Raw genomic sequence first — 20,092 nt, 5'->3', positions numbered from 1 at the left:
TCATGACTGAAGGCAGCTGGAGCCCTCTGCCATTGCTTGGCCTTCACCTCTCAGACAGATCAAGGGGCTTTTGCAAGGGAGTCGAGCACTGCCTCACTATGCTACATTTCACTCTATTCTCTGTTGTCTCTCAATATAGGTGATACAGAAAGTCCAAATTTCTCCCGGTTGTTGTTATAGGCTGAAGTCATGGTGACAGCTCCAGAGTGTTTGCCTCTTGTGAGGAAATATTTGTGGTAGTTTGCATAGTGTTTTGTTCCCTTATCCAGTCAGCAAAGGCAGTGTAAACATGTAACACATGACAATCATGCCTTCTGCTGTGTGGAGACAGCAAATGCCAGCCTTGCAGGGACTTGAGGCTTCAGGAAAACTCTCAGTGACTGCAGCACAATTCAGATAGGCTCTATTAGGAACCCATTATCATTAATAATGAAAATATCATTCTGTTTTTCCTGAAAATTAATTGCTTTGGTTTGTATCCACAGAGATTTTTGCTGTTTCTTTTTGGGTAACTCCAAAACCAAGTTGTGAGTGCCTGAAAAGTAAACCCAGTATTTTGGGGAAGGAATGCCTTCATATCACCCCCATAGGCAACTAAAACATTTGGGGTGGGAACTCCCTGAGACAGTTACACCCAAATTTTGCATGGCAGACTGTGATTCCCTCCTTTTGTTTATAATGTGCAATTTAAAACAGATAAGATATATTTGTCATACTGGATGTTAAATTCTTTTCTCCTTATCAAATACTTTGTTTCATTGGTACATGTTAAAACATAACTTGTAATTTCTCTTTCCTGAAAGACGAGGGGAAACATTTTTATCTGCATTTCGGAATTCTGAATTTTTTCCTAGCAATGTGTTCAGGGCTTCTGTTTTGTCCCTGCATTTAAAAAGTCTGCATAAACAACACAAATAGTCTTCAAATACCTTTTTCTTTCAATCCAAAGTGCTGCTCTACCCGTATCAGACGACAGCTGGACAGAAACCTCACCTTTCACAAAATGGTGGCCTGGATGATCGCCCTTCACACTGGTTGGTACTTTAATGTTTCTTTATTGCTTTCTTGTGTATTTTGTGTGGAATCCAGGCAGCATTCAAGTTCTTAAGGGTATGGGCAGAGACCTAATTCCATTAAAGGAGTCAGTGTGTGCCAAGGCTTAAATCATTTTCCAGATATGTGCCAACTGTCAGAGAGCAAAAGATAAGAAAGAATACCTTTATTTTGAACTGTCAGTACTATTTATGATAGTTTAATAAAGGGTGTTTAGCAATGTCCTGAGAACTGGATACACTGGTTTTAATTCTTATTTAGACTTACTTCTTATCCGGCATATCTGAAGCAAATAATAGAAATTATTAAAACAAAGCATATTAAAAACTTGGACCTGTTTTGAAGGTAAATAGGTATCTTCTTATAGGAGGTGGTTCAAATTTTGAAAAGCATTGTACAATTTCACCCTACATAAACATGTAGTGGAATTCATGTGAACACTTCAGCTGGTTTAGGTTTTTGGATGCATTCAGCCCAGCGAGAATATTACTGATGATTATTAGCAAAACTACAGAACAAAGCAGCACTTACAAATGTGACCCCAAAGAAATCCAGATTCACTTCTCAGCTCTTTTACAGAAGTCCTGGATGAGGATAATCCTGATGAACAGTTTAACCCATTCCATGTTTTGGTATCCCGTATGTTAGGGTACTACTACTTGAATCGTTGAAAGCCTCTGTTGAACAAAAAATATGGAAATATGAAATATGAAACTGGAAATTTCTCTTTACTTCTTTCCTTTCCCCACCCAAAAACTGTAAATTTAAGGTGGTAAAACTTAAACAGTAAAACACATCAGTGGTCTGCAATTGTGATGAGGAGGGTAAGAGCAGCAAAGCTTTTACGCCGTAGTTGACAAACGTGACAAAGTTTCAAATGTTACCCAAAACCGCCGAGTACTTGTGGTCAGTGCTGATTATTCCTTTTGTGTCACTCCTAGCAATTCACACCATTGCACACTTATTCAACGTTGAGTGGAGTGTGCAAGCCCGTGTTGAAGAGAAAGGCACTCTGGCAGCTGTGCTTTCTGGCCTTGGAGACAAACCAAATGAAAGCTATGTCAACTTTTTCAGACAAACCATTGCGGTAGGTGGTATCAGACTCTGAAGGATCATTGTTACATTTGTTTAGATGATCATATGAGACCATTTGAGTGCCTATTTCTGGTGTCCACAATCTGGGTTTGGGCCATCCTGCAGAAAAACCTTGTAGAATCCATTCTTCTATATTTGCCAGTAATATTGCTGCTGAACTGTGGCACTACTTTAAACTTTCTCACCTGAGGATTTCAAAGTAGTTTTAAAACATTATGTCAAAACATACCCTGTAAAACAGTGTTCTGATTAGACATGGCACTCAGAAAGGGACACAGAAATCAAGGCAAAAGTTTTGAAGCTGGGTGGGTTAAGTTCTGGTCAGTGGGGAAAAAGAAAAGAAGGAACTTCCCTACTCCTCTGCACTGAGCATCCAAATTCTGCCTGAGTTATAAGTCCCACAGCCGTGCAGCACCAGAGGACAATTTTCATTTAGCTCTCAAAATATGGATGTAGGACTCCAGCTCTTAACACCAGAGCTGTGCGAACACCTTCCCCAAACCAGTCCTGCTGAGCCATGGCAGAGTAAGAAACCATGTTGGGTGTGTTAATTCAAAGAAAGCCCTTTCTTTCCACTTCCAATTACTTTAGGAAAGGTAAATCTGCAACAAAAATGAAATAGAAATTTGGTATTAGATGACTTAAGGACTTATAATAAGGTAAAGGATTTGGTGAGTGGTGCTTCAACTGGCTCTGCCTTGGTGCAGCCCCTTCCTTAGACCAATGTGTGCAATTATTTCACAGAATCCCATTGGGGGCCTCTATGTGGCCTTCACATACTTGGCTGGCATCACTGGGGTTGTCATCACCCTGGCCCTCATCCTCATCATCACCTCATCCACCAAAACCATCCGGAGATCATACTTTGAACTATTTTGGTACACCCACCATCTCTTTGTCATCTTCTTTATTGGCCTTGTCATCCACGGTGCTGGGTGAGTATTTGCACTTATCACAAAATATCTGAAAACTACTGAGTCTTCATTTAAAGTCCCCTTCACACATGAGTATAGGGACTTCTGTCACTGTCAGCTGTTTTTGATGGTAGTGATGGGCCAATAGAGGCTCTGAGAGTCAAGAGGCTCTCACGGATACGTTCACACAAGCTGTCCACACACAGGAGGTTTCATGTGGCTTTGGCATAGATAAGCTCATCAGCATTCAGCTTCTTCTGATATCTTAATTGCAAAGCTCTTTTCCAAGGTTTCTGCTTCTAATTGTTAATTTACCTTTCTCTCCTAAGAGGAATTGCATCACATACATGCTTGTAAGGAGATACCAGTATAAAAATTACATGAAGTCTAGAATTTTATTGGATAATAGAAACTATAGTGATATATATTTATGTTTCAGGCTTGGATGAGTGTGTGATATCAGCAGTATTTGAGAACAGATTTTTAGCTGTTTTAACTTAGAAATAGGCATTTGTAAAGTTTTCTAACTTTCAAATGCTAAACATCTTTTTCTGCTGTTGCCTCATTCCATATATTCTTCTGAAAGAGCTGAAAGCCTAATGAAACAGTTTTAGAACTACACAAACACAATTTTAGCACTTAGAAAAATGAACTTTAAATCCATTTTATAAAACCAAAGAACTGGTAAATAAAGAAAAAAGACTCAAGTATCGAAGCTACTTTTCAATAGCTCATAATTATGCTACATTGCCCATTTTAAAGGAAATCCTATATGCAACAGAAAGTGTACTTCAAAAATACCCAGCAAAAATGACTATTCAAAACCACTTCCTTACAATCCATTAGTGCCACAAAAAAGACAGAAATTAAGTAAAACAAGATGAACAAAAATAGAAGCAGATGGGAATCACCCCCAGCATATTTGTTCATTCCAACTTTCATAACAAGGAAAAGGTTTGAGAAAAACTTGTGGAAGGATAAGGACACGTGGTTCATGTTTTCTGCAGCAAACACTGGCTAGTTGCTGACACAGTGTCCAAACTTGCCATTACTTACTACACAATGCTATCAGAAAGCAAGCATTACGCTTTCTAGAGGTCAGTGGAGAGCATATCTTTAAGAAAAGTTGAATTTTTATTTACTTCTGTGTTCACTGTACTCTCACCATGTTAATTGTACTTAAAAGAAAAGCAAGAGCTTGGGCAGCACTGGTTGCCAGTGAAGTTCAGCTATCCCTTGGAAGCAGATGTACATATTCAGCAGATACACACTATTCTTATATTCTCATCTGTAGAGGGAAGGATGATTTTCCAGCTGTGAACTCAGTGGCCTTATTTGGCCTTAAAGGTAATAATGACATTTTGAATCCAGAGAAAATACACTAAGAAAGACAGGCTTGTTACACTCATGGAAGGCATCTCAAGTGTGCAAAGATGGGTGTCATGGAATGAGGATGAACTAACAGTCTCAAAGCAAGATGTTATATGTTATATATGTTATACAAATGCCAGTTTATCTCAGAGGAGAGAAGGCTGTCACACATATCTATACAAACACACCATCCTTGTGTATGCAGAAAGCTGAGTCAAAGGTTATTGATAGCATCTAAAGGGTGGATTCAAGAAAGATGGAGAGTGACTATTTACAAGAACGCAGTGACAGGACAAGGGGGAACAGCTTCAAACTGAGAGTAGGTTTAGATCACATATTAAGAAGAAATTCTTTACTGTGAGGGTGTTGAGGCACTGGCACAGGTTGTCCAGAGAAGTGATGGCTGCCCCATCCCTGGAATTGTTCAAGGCAAGTCTGGACTCTGAGCAACCTGGTCCAGTGAAAGTTGTCCTTGCCTATGGCAGGGGGGTTGGAACTGGATGATCTTTAAGGTCCCTCCCAACCCAAGCAATTATGTGATTTAATTCTTTGATTCTATGATAATTTTTGTCTGTTACAAGCTTTTACAGCACCTTTGAAGCACTGATCCTTTTGTGCATGAGCTGTGTGTCAAATGTCCCAAATTTCCCAACACAGTAAATGTAAAGAGGAGAGATTACAGAGGTGCAGTTCACTCTTTTGAAATTAAAGGAAAACAAAAAAAAAATAATTATAAGGCTATACTGGTGAAAAGTTAATTACAGTACTAGAAGGAGCATCTACACTGAGTGCTAAGAGGAAATAACCTTTTCTTTCTCTTGTGAAGTTTGACATTGTCAAACTTTGAACAGAGCATAGGGCAAGGCAAAAACCCCCAGGTCCCCTTTCCCTTAAGCAATGGGGTGGGCAGTGGAGGAAGTGGGCTCCTCCTGTTCCTGTAACTCATCCCAGGGGCGGCTCAGCTGAACCTGCTGTCATTAGTGGGGAAGTGAACTGTAACTGCTGATGTCTCTGCAAATTGAAACTCGTGATGCTGCTGGGACAGTGTCACTGCTTCCCTTTATTTTTCAGACAGGATATTAATCAAACATTTAATGAAGAAGAGGTTCATTAGTAATATTTATGAGCAATGTCTTATCTCTCAACACTGTGCAGAGGTTTTCTAACAATCCTCTGAAAAGTCTGTCACACAAAACTAGGCATGCATATGGTTTAGATACAATTGGGTTTTTTCGAAATATCAGAAATGTAGTGTAGTCCACAGAAACTGAGCTAGAAAAGCAGAAAGGGAAGTCATGGAGAGAAGATATCAAAGAATCACATTGACATAAAACTGAACAGCCTGATCAGAAGCAGACTGTTTCTAGGAAAAATTCAGCAGATCTTAATCTGAATTTTTCTATTAAGATCCTGAGGTTGGCAGAACTCCAGAGAGAAGCAGAAAATAGTGAAAAAGAATAGACTTTTCCCTCTTAAAACTGAAATTACCTCTCTGCACCAGTTCTGCTACTGGAAATACAGCTGTACTGGATCAGTCAGGATTCTTTATACTAAAACAAACAAACAACAACAGCAAACAAAAAAACAAAAATAAAAGCAACCAAGCAATAATATTGAGGCCAGATAACTGGCTGATGCAAGCTGTTATAGCTACAATAACTTCTTGTGTCAAAAGCATCTGTATTTATTCATAGCACCTGAACAGCTGCTCCACAGCATTAGGGGGAAAAGAAGGGCCAAAGGAAGAATGTATATTGGAAAGGGATCTCCAAATTTCTAAAATAAACAGCAGAAATAATCTCTGTAGTGGTCAGTAGCAAATTGATAACTTGCCTATTCCAGGTTTTGGGTTTTGGTTGCTTTTTATTTTGGTCAGGTTTGGTTTTTTTGCCAGCGTTGTTTTTGTTTTAGTTTTTTTTTTTTTGTTTTATTTTTTTAATTGTAGTGGCTCAGATAAAAAAGTAGGATAACTCAGATAAGAATGAAGCTTTCTAATTGTAACCACATCCTAGAAGTGGTAATGGACATAACTCTCAGTTCCTCACTTAATCTTGAAATCAGGATTTTATCCCACAAACTTCCCTCCTCATTTTTATTTCTTTCATGGTAACTTTGTGGGTACATTAGGGCAGCAAAGCTGTATCAAAACTGTAGCAGTGCAGAAGTCAACAGCTTCATATAAATAGAGCAGTGTATAAATAGAGTAACAGTAAGGAACAGATACTTTCATTTTCATGTCATTGCCTTAATGATCTTTACTTTTTTCCCAGTCGTATTGTACGGGGACAGACAGCTGAAAGTTTGGCTGAACATAACCCAGAGATTTGCTACAAGAACTTCAGTCACTGGGGCAAGAACAAGGCTTGCCCAATCCCCCAGTTTTCAGGGAATCCTCCTATGGTAAGAACAGCTGGTTTGTGTGTTAATCCAATTGAAAATGTTCACAGTTTGCTATTTTTTTTTTAAATTGCATAAAAAACCAGCCATATAACCCTCAGTACTTCTCAGTGGCAGCTTTCTTTGCATGAAGCAAGAGATTTTGACACAATGGATTGTAAGCAGAAATGGACTCCAGACAGGCAACACACTTTCACTCTGCTGTAAAATAAGCACAATAGATAGAAAAAAAACTGATGGAAAAAACAAAAAATCAATTGGTACTTTTTATCCAAAAAGAAAACTGCAAAGTAATGGCTCCTGGGGATATCAAGGAAGTGCTATCATTCTCATAATAAATAGTTTAACATTATTAATGGACTAATGATCATTAGCAGAAAACAGGAAATGTGAATTTGAAACTTCAGCTTTTATTGATTAACCAGGCTGTTTTTTCTTTCACATTTCAGACTGATCTGTTAAAAGAAACCACATCTTTTCCTGCAGTAATACAGACTTGAGTCAATAATACCTTAAGAGTTTTACTCAACATTTCACTTCATTAAATTTTTTTTAGACAGAGACAAAATTACTCACAGGAAAATACCTTGCTGTAGCTTTAGCAGAAACTAAAAAGCCACCTGCAACACTCAACAGAGAAAGAAATTCCCTCTCTGACCAGAATTTTGAAGCTGTCATATATCTTAAGGATTCCCTGATCTAGTTAATAAAGAACACAAATTACTTGAACTTCACCTCTGCTTATAGAATTTCCAGGATTTGATTTGATCTAAATTGCCATCTCATCTAGTGGAAGTGGTCCCCATCCACAGCAGGGGGGTTGGAACTAGATGATCCTTAAGATCCCTTCCAACCCAAACCTTTCTATGATTCTACAATTTTCATCATCTGACTTGTTTTCCTCTGCTTACAGACATGGAAGTGGGTGGTAGGTCCCATGTTTCTGTACCTGTGTGAGCGGCTGGTGCGGTTTTGGAGGTCACAGCAGAAGGTTGTTATCACAAAGGTAAGTGCTGATGCTGCACTCAATACCATCACCTTCTTTTCCAAATGGTGCAGCAGAGGCTCCTACACACCAAAGTCATCAGTGGAAGGAATGTTCTGACTGCTGTCATGATGCCATTATCTAACATCCAAATGCAGCCTCTAAAAGTGAGCAAGAGGAGGAAGCTAGCTAAGGCACTGGACTGAATCTTAGAAAATAAATGAATTTTCTTTGTATTGGGTGAAAAATTCCTCAGTGCAGAAATTCCAGAGACTTGAGACTAATTTGAGACACAGAACAAATAACCCCTGAAAACAAGTTAGAGTGTATTTATTTTATGCATCCAAATCTAATGCTGAGCTTCCATTCCCATGATGTGTTTCAGAGACATTAACACTGATCCTGAAGTTCTGACATTAGCACAGCACTAAGCTCAAACATATGAAAACTATCCTGCCTTTCCCAGTGTAATTTCCTCACATGGCACTGTGCTGCTGAGGACACAGCCTGTTCAAATCATAGCAGGGTTTGGGAGGTGACATTACATGTTTCTCCTGTGCTCTGTAATGATGCTGACACATTGGAAGGCTCCTAAACACTGATGGGCTTTTGGTAATTTTACCAAAATATCCTGTGAGCCACTTCTACATTATATTTCTATGGTGTCTGTTTTTTGGCCTGTTGGCAGAAAATTTCCTTCACAATCCTAAACACCACGGTTAATACCTGAATTAACAGACAGGGAGACTTGATTCTCACTCTTACAAATCTCTTTTGAAAAATGAAAATAATTTTAGCAGATAACTTTAGGATTAAAAATTATAGTGACAGAGTTACTGGTTTTGCTTCTATATTGTTTCTAGAGAATAGCCAAGGTCTCACCCAACTAAAACAAGAAATCTTTCATTTCCAGTGGTACTACCTATCCAATATCTATAGAATACCCCTATGTTTTTGTCTCTATATTTACAGCCAGGCCCATTAGCTCTGTGCTCTGTGCCACTGGGTAAGATCCATCTGGAATTAACAGTGTGCACACACAGACCTGGTGATATGTTACAAGATGTGCCAGTCTGGCCTGTCCCTTTTGGAGTGTGGTGCAAAAAATACTTCAACCAAAACATCATCATCCTCTGCAGGTTTTCATCTGCCTGTCGTGTGCTGTTCCTCACTCTCAGGTCTGCTGAGAAGAAAGTTTCACCTGCTTTCCTTGCTCTCATAGCAGAGGATGATGTTGGTGATGGTGGATGTAAATGCATCAGTGTGATACATCAGTGGTCAGTGAAGAAAGACATTTTCTTTTCCTTATTTTTCATGTTGCCCTTCTCACTGTAGGTGGTCATTCATCCCTTCAAGACAATTGAGCTCCAGATGATGAAAAAAGGCTTCAAGATGGAGGTTGGACAATACATTTTTGTCAAATGTCCAGCAGTGTCTAAACTGGAATGGCACCCATTTACACTGACTTCTGCTCCAGAGGAGGATTACTTCAGCATTCACGTCCGTATCGTAGGAGACTGGACAGAGGGCTTGTTCAATGCCTGTGGGTGTGATAAACAAGAATTCCAGGAGGCATGGAAGTTGCCCAAGTATGTACAAAGAGTCTCCATGGTAAAGTCAGTAAACACCTGTGACAGTTTAAATTTTGCTCAGCAAATTTGATGGCACCAGTGATACAAACCTTAAATGGTGACACAGATGTGGGTCTCAGATGTTTCTTTACTAGTTTTACAAGTAGATTTACTAGTAAATAGTAGTTTACTAATACTACTAGTATTTACTAATTAATTAGATGCTTCTTTACTAGTTTTACTAGTAGATAGTTTTTTTCTATCAACTCCACCTCTCCTTTTGCTGACTAGTATTCAGTCCAAATATGCATTGCAGCAGACAAATAACTTTTAACTGTTATTTTAAATGGTGTTACTAAATATTCACTACTGATTTAATAAGCATACTTTCAATTCCAGGATAGCTGTGGACGGTCCCTTTGGAACAGCCAGTGAGGATGTGTTCAGTTATGAAACTGTGATGCTGGTTGGAGCTGGAATAGGGGTCACCCCCTTTGCATCTGTCCTCAAGTCTGTCTGGTACAAATACTGCCATGATGCCACCAACCTAAAGCTCAAGAAGGTATTGTGTCCTTTTTCCCAGACCCCTGTGACTGTTCAAGGTCCAAGGGCCCAAATCAAAGCAGGCACAGCAAACGAGGTCTGGCTCCAGGCATGCACGAGTCCTAAAAGAAGGAAGAGTCCAGTTGCCTCTCAAGGTTAGCAGGAAGAAAGCAGGAGGGTCTACAGCAAAAATATAATGAAAGGAGAACTAGCCTACAAGCCAAATCACATATGCTAATCCTGACTGTAGCTCTGGGGATTTCCAGTTGCAGTGGAAATGGTGTTCATCTACTTGAGAAACAGAAAGTTCAAGGCACTAATACAGCCTGGGTAAACATTGCATTCCTTTCACCTGCACAAAGAGAAACACTTTTCATGAGTGGAAGAGCAATGAAAGAATCCTCCTCTCCCCTCTGACCCCTGGAAACTCCCTGTGCAGAGGTGTGGGGTCACACTTTGGGGTTATGGTCATATTCAGAGAACAGAACTGGCTTTGTTACCTACTTTATCTTGCCTGGCAGCAGACAGAAAGAGAGTTCACTTCTAAATCTTTTATTTATGTCCGAACAAACAGTTTTACAAGGAGATAAGTGGGGAAACATTGCAAACTAAAAACGTGGAAGAGAAATAGGAAGATATTTCCTTGTTCTTGCAGTCAGTCATTGAGCTTTATAACCCTCCCAGCAGCAAAATTCCTGAGTAGCTTCAATACCATCCTACCCATCTACTGAAGTGTTTGGGACATTTTTTACAAGAACTCTATAATCCTCACTCTGTCAGCAGTCATAAACCCAGGAACATATGCCTGTGTCCCCTGACAGCTCATTCTTGTCTCTTCCAGATTTATTTTTACTGGCTTTGCAGGGACACTCATGCCTTTGAATGGTTTGCTGACCTCTTGCAATCTCTGGAGGCTCAAATGCAGGAGAGGAATAACGCAGAGTTTCTGAGCTATAACATCTACCTTACAGGCTGGGATGAAACTCAGGTAACCAGTGGAGGATATCACTGCCATAAAATTGGGGTTAATGTTAGAAAATTTGTTGTCATAACTACTCAAATGGTCTTCTATCCTGGGCATCCATCTGGCTCTCAGAGGTTTTGAATGCAGGCAGGTGTTATCCATCAGAAGTTACATGGGATCAGCTGTTAATGTTCACTGACTTCTGGTTTCCTCTGGCTGTGCTCTGTGGGAAGCAGGCTTTGTTCACAGGAGGAACCTCAGCTCACCATGTATGAGTCTCTAAAACAGCTGATGCTGCCTAAAACATGTAATTAAGAGCTTTAGGAACCAGGGAAACCAATGCACAAAGTTTGAACAACAGCAGAAATATTTGTTCTCTGGTCCTGTGCTGGCAGGTTGCTGTGGGGATGCAAAGGAGAAGGCACTTGAGAATGTGGGATTGAGTGTGGAAAGGCTCTCACTCTGTTACTTTCAGTGATGTTTTATATTACATTTATCTCACCATGTGCCTGAAGTTCTGTAGCTCAGCTAGACAGACAGGGAGGGGGAGCAGCAAGGAAGTAATCACATGTGCAATGTCAAAGAAACGGAAAGGAGAGAAGAAAAGTTCCACGTTATTTGGGGATAAGGTTACCTGGAACTTGTTTTGTCTCATATAAAAGGGCTGCAGAACTCTGTAAGGCCTGAACTTATGCCTTTAACCACATCTTCTCTTTCTTGCTTAATTAGCTAATCTAGCTGAATTTACATAGGCAAGACCTCCTCATATGAATCAAACTTTCCAGAGAACAAACTGGAAGAGTTTCATTATGGTCAAGGGAGTCATGTTATTGTATTTGAAGGGAAAGGATTTTATAATTTGCAGTCCTATGTTGGAGTTCTTAGACTAAACCTGTCTATTGAAAAAAAAATACCCGACAATTAATTGCTATGTTCAGTGTTTTATAGCTTTAACTCTTGAGATCACCCAGTCTGGGGAGAAGGCAGGGGTAGACACTGATAGGATTTTATCAGTCTCAGTTTTCCTTGCAAAATATCGTAAATTCCATAATCTCATTAGGGAAATAATTCAATTAATACTGACATTATTATTTTTTAACTGGAACACAATGCTGTCAGATTTAATTGTCCTTTCTCTTTCATTTCTCACAGGCCACTCACTTTGTAGTGCACCATGAAGAAGAGAAAGATGTGATTACAGGACTGAAACAGAAAACCTTGTATGGAAGACCTAACTGGGAAAATGAATTCAAAACAATTGCTGGGAAGCATCCTGGGTAAATCTGTGCAAATTTATAGTGTCTGTGGACTTCCTCTATTTAATGGCCACACACACCATACAGCACAATCTTGTTCCTTTGGCTGATAAAGTTTGAGGAGCGTTTTCTTCCCCCCTACCTAACTTCAGATATCTTCTATTCTTTTTCCAGTCATGGATGTGATCTATGACCCTGACCAAATTATTTTGACCTACATTTTCTAAAAAAACATTCCTTTATCACAAGATGCTTCTTGGAGTGTCTAATTACTAGCAGAAGATTTAGAAAAAACCTAAATCTATCCTTCTAGCTGAAGTAGATAGGAATAGCAGGTGGTGTCTAAATACCTCCAAAACCACTTTCTACTTCTAGAAACCAAACCTGAATATGGATGACCTTTAGCTAACCACCCAAAATTTGCTGGAAAAAACCAGAAAAGGTCCTCTCAGGAATTTGTGCCATAAACTCTTTGAATCTCTATTTCTTTGATTCAGTGAGGTCAATAAATCTGTCTTCACTAAGGCTGAGCTGAGATTTAACCCAGCATTTGTTTTAGAAGCAGCAATAAGTTTTAAGGGGTTATAAGGTTTAGGGGATTGATGTTCTGTTCTATTTCAGTTCCTGTAACTGGGAAAAAAACTTGCATCTATAGAACATAAAAATTATTTACATGAAGAATATCCAGCTGCTCCACACCTAGTTTCTGACCATATTTTCATTTTCTTAACAGCTCCAGAATAGGTGTTTTTCTCTGTGGCCCTGAGGGCTTGGCTGACACACTCAACAAGCAGAGCATCAGCAACTCAGAAGCTGATCCACGAGGAGTACACTTCATTTTTAACAAAGAAAATTTCTAACTCCCAAGCATGTGGGAGTCATTAAATGCAAAGTCTAAAGACCAAGTCTGTTTCTCTTTGGAGTCTGGGATAGACAGCCCAGCTTCTAAATTTCAGCTACACTAATGCAGTTCCCTTTGCTTCTTGGGAATTATTTGGGCTCTGTGGTAGAGTAAAAGAGTTAAGTTTTACCTTTGGGAAGTTTTCACTGCCCTCAGTGTGCTGCTTATTTAGTAGAAATCTGTTTTCTTTTTCTATGTGAGGGGATTTCCCCCTCAATTAACTGCCTTTATCCTCCTATTATTTGCCATGACTGCTGAAGAGTGGAGGCTGCCATTTGCTTTTGGGAGCCAATTCAAACTCATAAAGCTTAGTGCTATTAAACAATAAAGCATTCTAGCATAATGCTTGTATTAGGAGGCAGCTTATCCTGACTGCAGCCAGTCCCTGGAACAAGGGGAGCTGGGAAAGGGTGACTGGGAAAGTTAGTTCCCTAGGAGAGGAAAACTCCTTTGCTCACCAACACCTTCCAGGCTTCCAACATAAGCCTTAAACATCCTCTCCAAGAGAGTTCACATGCAGCTGAAAAGAAGTTGCTTCTTCTCAGGAAAGTGAAGAAGTGAAAAGGAACCACCTGGGTTTCTGAGAGCCGCCCCAGCTGCCAAGGGATGACAAGGACGGGTCCAACCCAAGTCCAACCTGACACGTGAGTCACTGCTCGGCTGCTTTGAGCACCCCCGCTTTCACATCTTCAGCCTCACAGGGCATGGATCCACACCAGAAGAGGCTTTGTGTTTTCAAGACTGCCATTTCTGCTTCTGAAGGCTGAGAAAAGTTGTTGCTGAATGATTTAATGGGTACTTTCTGAAGCACTCTTAGATGCAAACAGCGCCTTTGGCCCTATTGCTCAGCTGTTCCTCTGTGATGGTGAAACAGGCTTTGAGAAAGCAATGGTCACTTTATTCACAGTCATGGAATAGCTGTGAGTAAAGTTTCTGATGTGCACAAGACTATCATAGCACAGTGCCTCTGTGTGGACACTACAGGTAGCAGGCTCTTAAAAAGCACAAAATTTTAATGCTGGCAAGAGAGGGGAAAAAAAAAATGAAGCCAACACCATAGGAAAAATAATTTAAAAAACAAGTGTAAAAACCCTTGAAAACCCAGTTTAGTATACCACATCTTTTGTTCATCCTGGTTGCCTGCTTAGTGACTTTTAAACTCCACAGCTGTCTCCTGCACAGCACAAGACCTTCCTGGCAGGTTCTTGCAGCCACAGAAGAAAGCTGTGATCTCCTTCTGCTATTTCAGACAACTTTGTGCAGCCATCTGGTTGCATGTAGCAAATTTTACACTTTATCTTGCCAGACAGGATATGTGTTCTCCCTTTACAACATTTTAAAATGTTATCCAGGCTCTGAATGCTATTTTAGAAAGACAGCCTACCAGCTCCTATTTATTAATATCAGTTATCAAGGAGTGTTGGCAAAGATCAACTCTTGGTGACGAATTTTACAGTTCTTTCCCTCAGAAGGGCCATATTCAAATCCACATAATTATGTGTGAAGCACACCAATTAAATCATAACAGAACATTAATAATGCCAAAGGAACTTCTTTTGTGGAGTAAATATTGCTACTGTAATATAATGAGGGTCTCATCCTGTGCAAAGAGCACTGAAATATTTTCCCTTGATTTTAATGGAAATGTGATCAGGCTTTTATAATCTTATAAAGTGGGCAAAGAGGAATTGCAAGGGGTGGAGATATGGAGACAGCATATTTTTCATGAGAAGAGTCATGGTGTGGTGTATTCTAATTCACCATTAATATTCTATACATTGCCATGTTTTTCTTAAAACATGGATCTTTCCTTACTCAGTCAGTTGCAGTGGCATTCTCTGACCAGCTGCACACTTGTATCAGGGCTTATTTGTTACCTTGAAATCAGAAATAGTAATTCTGTGCTTATTAATAAATCATTGTCTTCCTCAAACATATGAAAGAATAAGTGAGAGTTTCTCAGTTTATTTCAGAATATATCCTGATAAAATAACAAACCATGCTCAATCAGTCATGGTCTGAATATGAATATTTTCTTAAATCTAGGATATAATAATGAAATAGATAGCACTGAAATACAAATATAAGAAACAAACTAGTTTGAGTCCTAAGGGCAGTGAGCTACAGGTGAGCTTCAAGGACAATCCTTTTTTGTAACCAAATGCCACTGCTTGCAATCTGACTATTGCTATGGGCTGGGCCTCTGGCTGAAAAAGTCCTCCTTCTGTGTATTACAAAGTGTACTGAAGTCTGATCTCTGCTTCAGTGCCAAAAAATTACCTACTCAAATGACAAATGTTCTGTTGAGGGCAAGAAAAGACAGTTGTTGTATTATTAAAATAACTGTTTTAATAATGGAAGCAATTAGGAGTTCAGTTCAAAGTTCACTTATGGCATCAGCATAGGATGTTTTCCTTCCCTTCTTATATATTATTTTCTCTGTCTTCCCATATGTAGTCATCTGAAGTAAGCAGTTAGTTAATTCATCAATCTCCTCACTCTCCAATCCACTGTAGTCAGCCTTACACTCAAAGACTGTGACCCTCTGGGGTGCTGGGCAGCCCTGGCTCCCACTGGCCAAACCTTTTCTTTGGGAGCTGGAAGGGGGCTTTGGGGAGGACATGGAACTGGGCCATACTCAGAAGCTGTATTCAAGCAAGAATTCGATATGACTGGGTCTCATCTAGCCCCACTTCCCTCTCTGCTCTCTACTTGCCAAATGTAAACATGGGAAAATTAAATTCAAGTTTTCCTAAATTTCAGGCTACAGAAAAAGTGCTACAGTGCCTGTTCACCATCATGGTGGGAAACCACCCCAGTTGCAAAATAGGTCTTCCTCTTCAAAGTCTTGTAAGACTTTCCCTGCTGGGTGGGGATTTTCTGAATTTCAGTTCTTAGATGGTGGGTTAAACTAAATTAGAAATAATAAAAAAAAAATAACCCAACAAAAACTAACAAAAAGCTGCCTGTGAAACACAAGATATTTTTGAACAAAAAAAAATAATGTTTGGGTCTCATTGTGGCACTTTCTCTGAGGATTCTGCTCCATTCTTGAGTGCTCTTAGCAATTAAGGTTGACTGCTTATATTTTTTCATGTTTCAATGAGTCCCTGGTAGAATTCAGATCAATGTGTCTGAACATATAATTATATATGCTCAAAGGAATTTAGGAGCATGTATTAAGATGTTGTAAATGTTGGCAGGGCCAAGATCCTCATGCCTGACTGTGTAAAACAGCATCAGTTGCACAGACACAAGCCAGAGCAGTTACTTGTCATGAACCAGACATTCAGTTTTGCACTTGGTACAAACATTAACAACCTACCGCTCTCATTTACATTCACCACACACAAACCAGCCCAGACTAACAGCAAAATTAATCACAGTGGAGTGGAAAATTGTTGAAAGACTTGCTGAAAGATTACAAATGCTCTCCAGTCCCATTCTGCACCTCTGCTGGCCCAAATCCCTCCCTTTCCTCTGGTGCTCTTCTTCTTGGTAGACTGGTGACTTTCTGCTCAGAGAGCTACCACTGATTTCTCTCTACTTTCATCTACTGATTGCTGCTGCCCCAGCTTCACTTGCCCATTCACTTCCTTCCTTCTCCCAATCTCTGCAAATTTCCTCTAAATCTCCAACTCCTATGATGTTTTTGCCAATGTTTTCAGTGCTTGTGCCCAGTGCAAGTTCAGGGAGAGGCACGAGGGCTTCACCCTGAGCTCCAGCCACTGGAGAGCACATCTCACAAAACATGGCTCTGCTGCAACCTCCCCTGTCACTACAAACAGAGCAGGGCAGTAGCCACCTCTGGATTGACAAACCAGACCGTTTTGGACCTCTATAATATTTTCTTCATCTTCTTAATGGTCTTAATGTTAAATTCTAGATGAAATAAATTTATGAGCTGCTCTGTTCTAGATTTTTGGCATGTATGAATCACTTTTTGTACATTTATCATGTAAGAAAACCCCTGCATTTGACCTATATTTCATTTTGATTGTTCAGAAATGAGAGACATGGCCAAAAAAAACACCTCACTGCCCCCAAAATACGGAGCTGCATTGCAAATCATCATCATCATCATAGATGGAGGAAGGAAAGGCCAGTGAAGGGAGCATCAGATCATCTGTGTTGCTTGGAAGTGATGTTTTCTTATTCTGGAATCAATCTACAGAAAAGTGTCCTGCAAGTAACTCTTTACTTGAATTTGTTTTATACTTGTAGATCAACTGGGTTTAAGACCAGAAAATATGCAAATACCATTCACCCTAAGATTTTTGACCTTTGGAATGAATGAATTGCAGAAACATGTTTGACCAAGTAATTTCTGAAATAAAGTGTGGATGTTTCCTATGTTGGTTTTGCCTTTAAACTCACTCCTGTGAGTTAGACTGGGCCACACCAAGGTCTGGGATCTGCACTGTGGCTCTGTAAGATTCTCTTTGAATGATTGAGAGCACTGAGAAAATTCAGGTGGAGTTTTCCTGGGCACAGAAATGGCATAAGGAAGAGCTGGAACAAGGCAATTGCTGTAATTTCCTTGCAGTTAGGCCAAAATGTAGAAGTCAGTACCAGTGTAAATAGCAGGGCATTTTAGCACAGAAATTGTCCAATTTCGTATTGCAGACTCTTTGCCTCTAGAGACCAAAGAGTTTCCTACTCTGCAATGCCATGGAACCAGGGCACAAGTGAATCTCCCTGCAGGACAACCCAAGGCTGTGCTAGTTCCCATGAACAGATGAACAGTTAATGAAGGCAATTACTGCTGAGGTTTTATCACCCTTTCTGCTTTTTTTCTCATGCTTCCCTTTCATCTGAGGCAACCACTGCTAGCTCAATCCTCTTTTCAGGTGGTGAATTCACTCAAGCTCTCTGAAACCTTACCCTTGCTCAGACAGCAGAAGGGAAATAATCAGCAAAGACTGCAAACCAATTGTGAGAAACAGTTTCTAAAGCAAATTCCCCCAAGGAGACAGAAAAAGAACCCTGTAGATTGTGAGCAGCCATCTTCTGACTCAAAATTATTAAAGTTCCTCTCAACAATTGTTAGCAACTCATGCAATACTCTCACTGTAATAGGGCTGCAAATGTTTAAGTTAATATGTGGATCACTGTCCTTCACTCTTGTTCATCTCACATGCACAAATTAAGGACTTGATAGCAAAGACATACAAACCAAAGGAAATTATGACAAAAACAGTGTGTAAAGGACAGCAACACGAGTTGGAGTGAAATTCTGCTTGCAGAGGACGTACTGATGCTCGGTGTCCCAGCATTAGCTCGTATTCACTTTACAGGAAACCTCTGGGGATTATAGTCTCTGGCAGCTGTTGCTGCACCTGGGAGGGAGCCATTTCACACCCTCTGAGGCAGGCAGCTGAGTCTGTGTGGCAAACACAGCCAGGGAATCTTCATCAGTTAGTGGTTGTTGTTAATTTAATGGATGTCCCATTGCCTGTATTTGCATTAATCTGACAGATGATCATCTGGTACCACTGTAAAAGCCATCACATGGAATCAACTGACTATCTGGGGACTGCAGGGTTGTTGTGCAGCCTCACACCACTACCTGGGGCATTCCAGCAGCTTTTCCCCAAGCAAACACTCTGAAACCCCCAAACTCTTCTCCTGGATAACCACAGTGATGTGAGTGTTGGCCTGAGCATTGCAGTACAGAACCAATATATCAGTGTGTATTTACAGCATTTCCCAGTGTTCCTTGTTTGTAGCCTGCAAAAAGACAATATCCTATTAAAGCCCTTTATGCACTGCTGCTGTCTGTGAGTGCTTTATGCTGTAAAACCTCCCATGGTGGTGGGGTGGTTAACTGAGTGAGCAGGGTACAGGCAGCAGTGATAGATTAGAGAGATCTTTGGGGTAACATTTGGGGAGACATCTTGTAGTGAGATGATCACAAAATGGTTTGGTTTGGAAGGAGATCTTGAAGATCATCTCATTCCAACCTTCTGTCATGGTCAGGGACAACTTTCACTGGACCAGGTTGCTCAGAGTCTAGTCCAGCCTTGCCTTGAACACTTCCAGGGATGGGGCAGCCACAGCTTCTCTGACAACTTGTCCCAGTGTTTTACCACCCTCACAGCAAACAGTTTCTACTTTATATCTAATCTAAATCTTCCCTCTGTCAGTTTGAACCCATTCCCCTTATCCTGTCACTCCAGGCTCTTGTTAAGAGTCTTGCTCCATCTTTCTTGTCAGCTCCCTACAGGTCCTGGAAAGCCAGTTATGTCACCCCAAAGCCTTCTCTCCAGGCTGCACAATCCCAGTTCTCTCAGCCTTTCCTCATAGCAGAGGTGCTCCATCACCCTGGATCACCTTGGTGGCCTCCTCTGGGGTCTCTCCAAGGTCGATGTCCTTCCTGTGCTGGAACCCCATGTGCTGGAACCTTCCTGTGCTGCACCCCATGTGCACCTCCACTGCAGGTGGAGCCTCAGCAGAGCAGAGCAGAGGGGCTGAATCCCCTCCCTGCCCTGCTGCCCACGGTGCTGCTGATGCAGCCCAGGATATGGCTGACATGATGACAGACACTGTTTGAGTCTTAGCTGGCTAGAAAAAAACAGCATCCCCCAACTGTTCACGCTGCATAAAAGATCTGCAGTTCTCAGACTTAGTCAGAGGGAGATAGATACAGGCAACTGACTACTAGGAAAATTTACCAGACACTCCTGCATTTATGTAAGCAACAAAAACCAGCCCCAAACCCAGGAGAATTATGAAAGTCCTCATGTCACTTTCAAGTCATTTGCAAAAACTAAGCTGTAACCCATTAAGATACTACTTCCCCTTTAGAAGTAACAGATGTTCCCTCCTTATTTAGGTAATGTCACGGCCCTTGAATTTCTTTCAGGCTGCTGGGTCTTCCCCTACCAAAGGATGAAAATAATGTTCATTGCCAGCTAATGGGGACAGCTTTTGCATTTGGTAACTGGGTAAGGAATGGTATCAGCAGAGAAAATACTGGCAGGGAAAGCTGGCAAAGAGCTGCCTTGCATGCCAAGCAGGTGTTTGCTCCTGCTGAGGGAAG

General features: G+C 40.6%; 1 protein-coding gene across 1 annotated transcript in view; it reads left to right on the top strand.

The window, feature by feature from the left end:
• CYBB (cytochrome b-245 beta chain) overlaps positions 1–18,823 on the top strand; it is a 32,108-nt gene extending 13,285 nt beyond the window's left edge. Inside the window, exons 5-14 of the mRNA XM_023923481.2 lie at positions 950–1,034; positions 1,995–2,140; positions 2,893–3,083; positions 6,704–6,833; positions 7,744–7,836; positions 9,151–9,404; positions 9,786–9,948; positions 10,771–10,917; positions 12,046–12,170; positions 12,883–18,823. Coding sequence (XP_023779249.1) covers positions 950–1,034; positions 1,995–2,140; positions 2,893–3,083; positions 6,704–6,833; positions 7,744–7,836; positions 9,151–9,404; positions 9,786–9,948; positions 10,771–10,917; positions 12,046–12,170; positions 12,883–13,009 — 1,461 coding nt within the window. The 3' untranslated portion in view covers positions 13,010–18,823. The remainder of the gene's footprint in view (positions 1–949; positions 1,035–1,994; positions 2,141–2,892; positions 3,084–6,703; positions 6,834–7,743; positions 7,837–9,150; positions 9,405–9,785; positions 9,949–10,770; positions 10,918–12,045; positions 12,171–12,882) is intronic.
• The last annotated feature ends 1,269 nt before the right edge of the window (positions 18,824–20,092 follow it).

This window comes from Cyanistes caeruleus, chromosome 3, assembly GCF_971803275.1.
Source record: "Cyanistes caeruleus chromosome 3, bCyaCae1.hap1.1, whole genome shotgun sequence".
Classification (NCBI taxonomy): domain Eukaryota; kingdom Metazoa; phylum Chordata; class Aves; order Passeriformes; family Paridae; genus Cyanistes; species Cyanistes caeruleus.
This window is presented reverse-complemented; position numbering and strand designations above follow the sequence as displayed.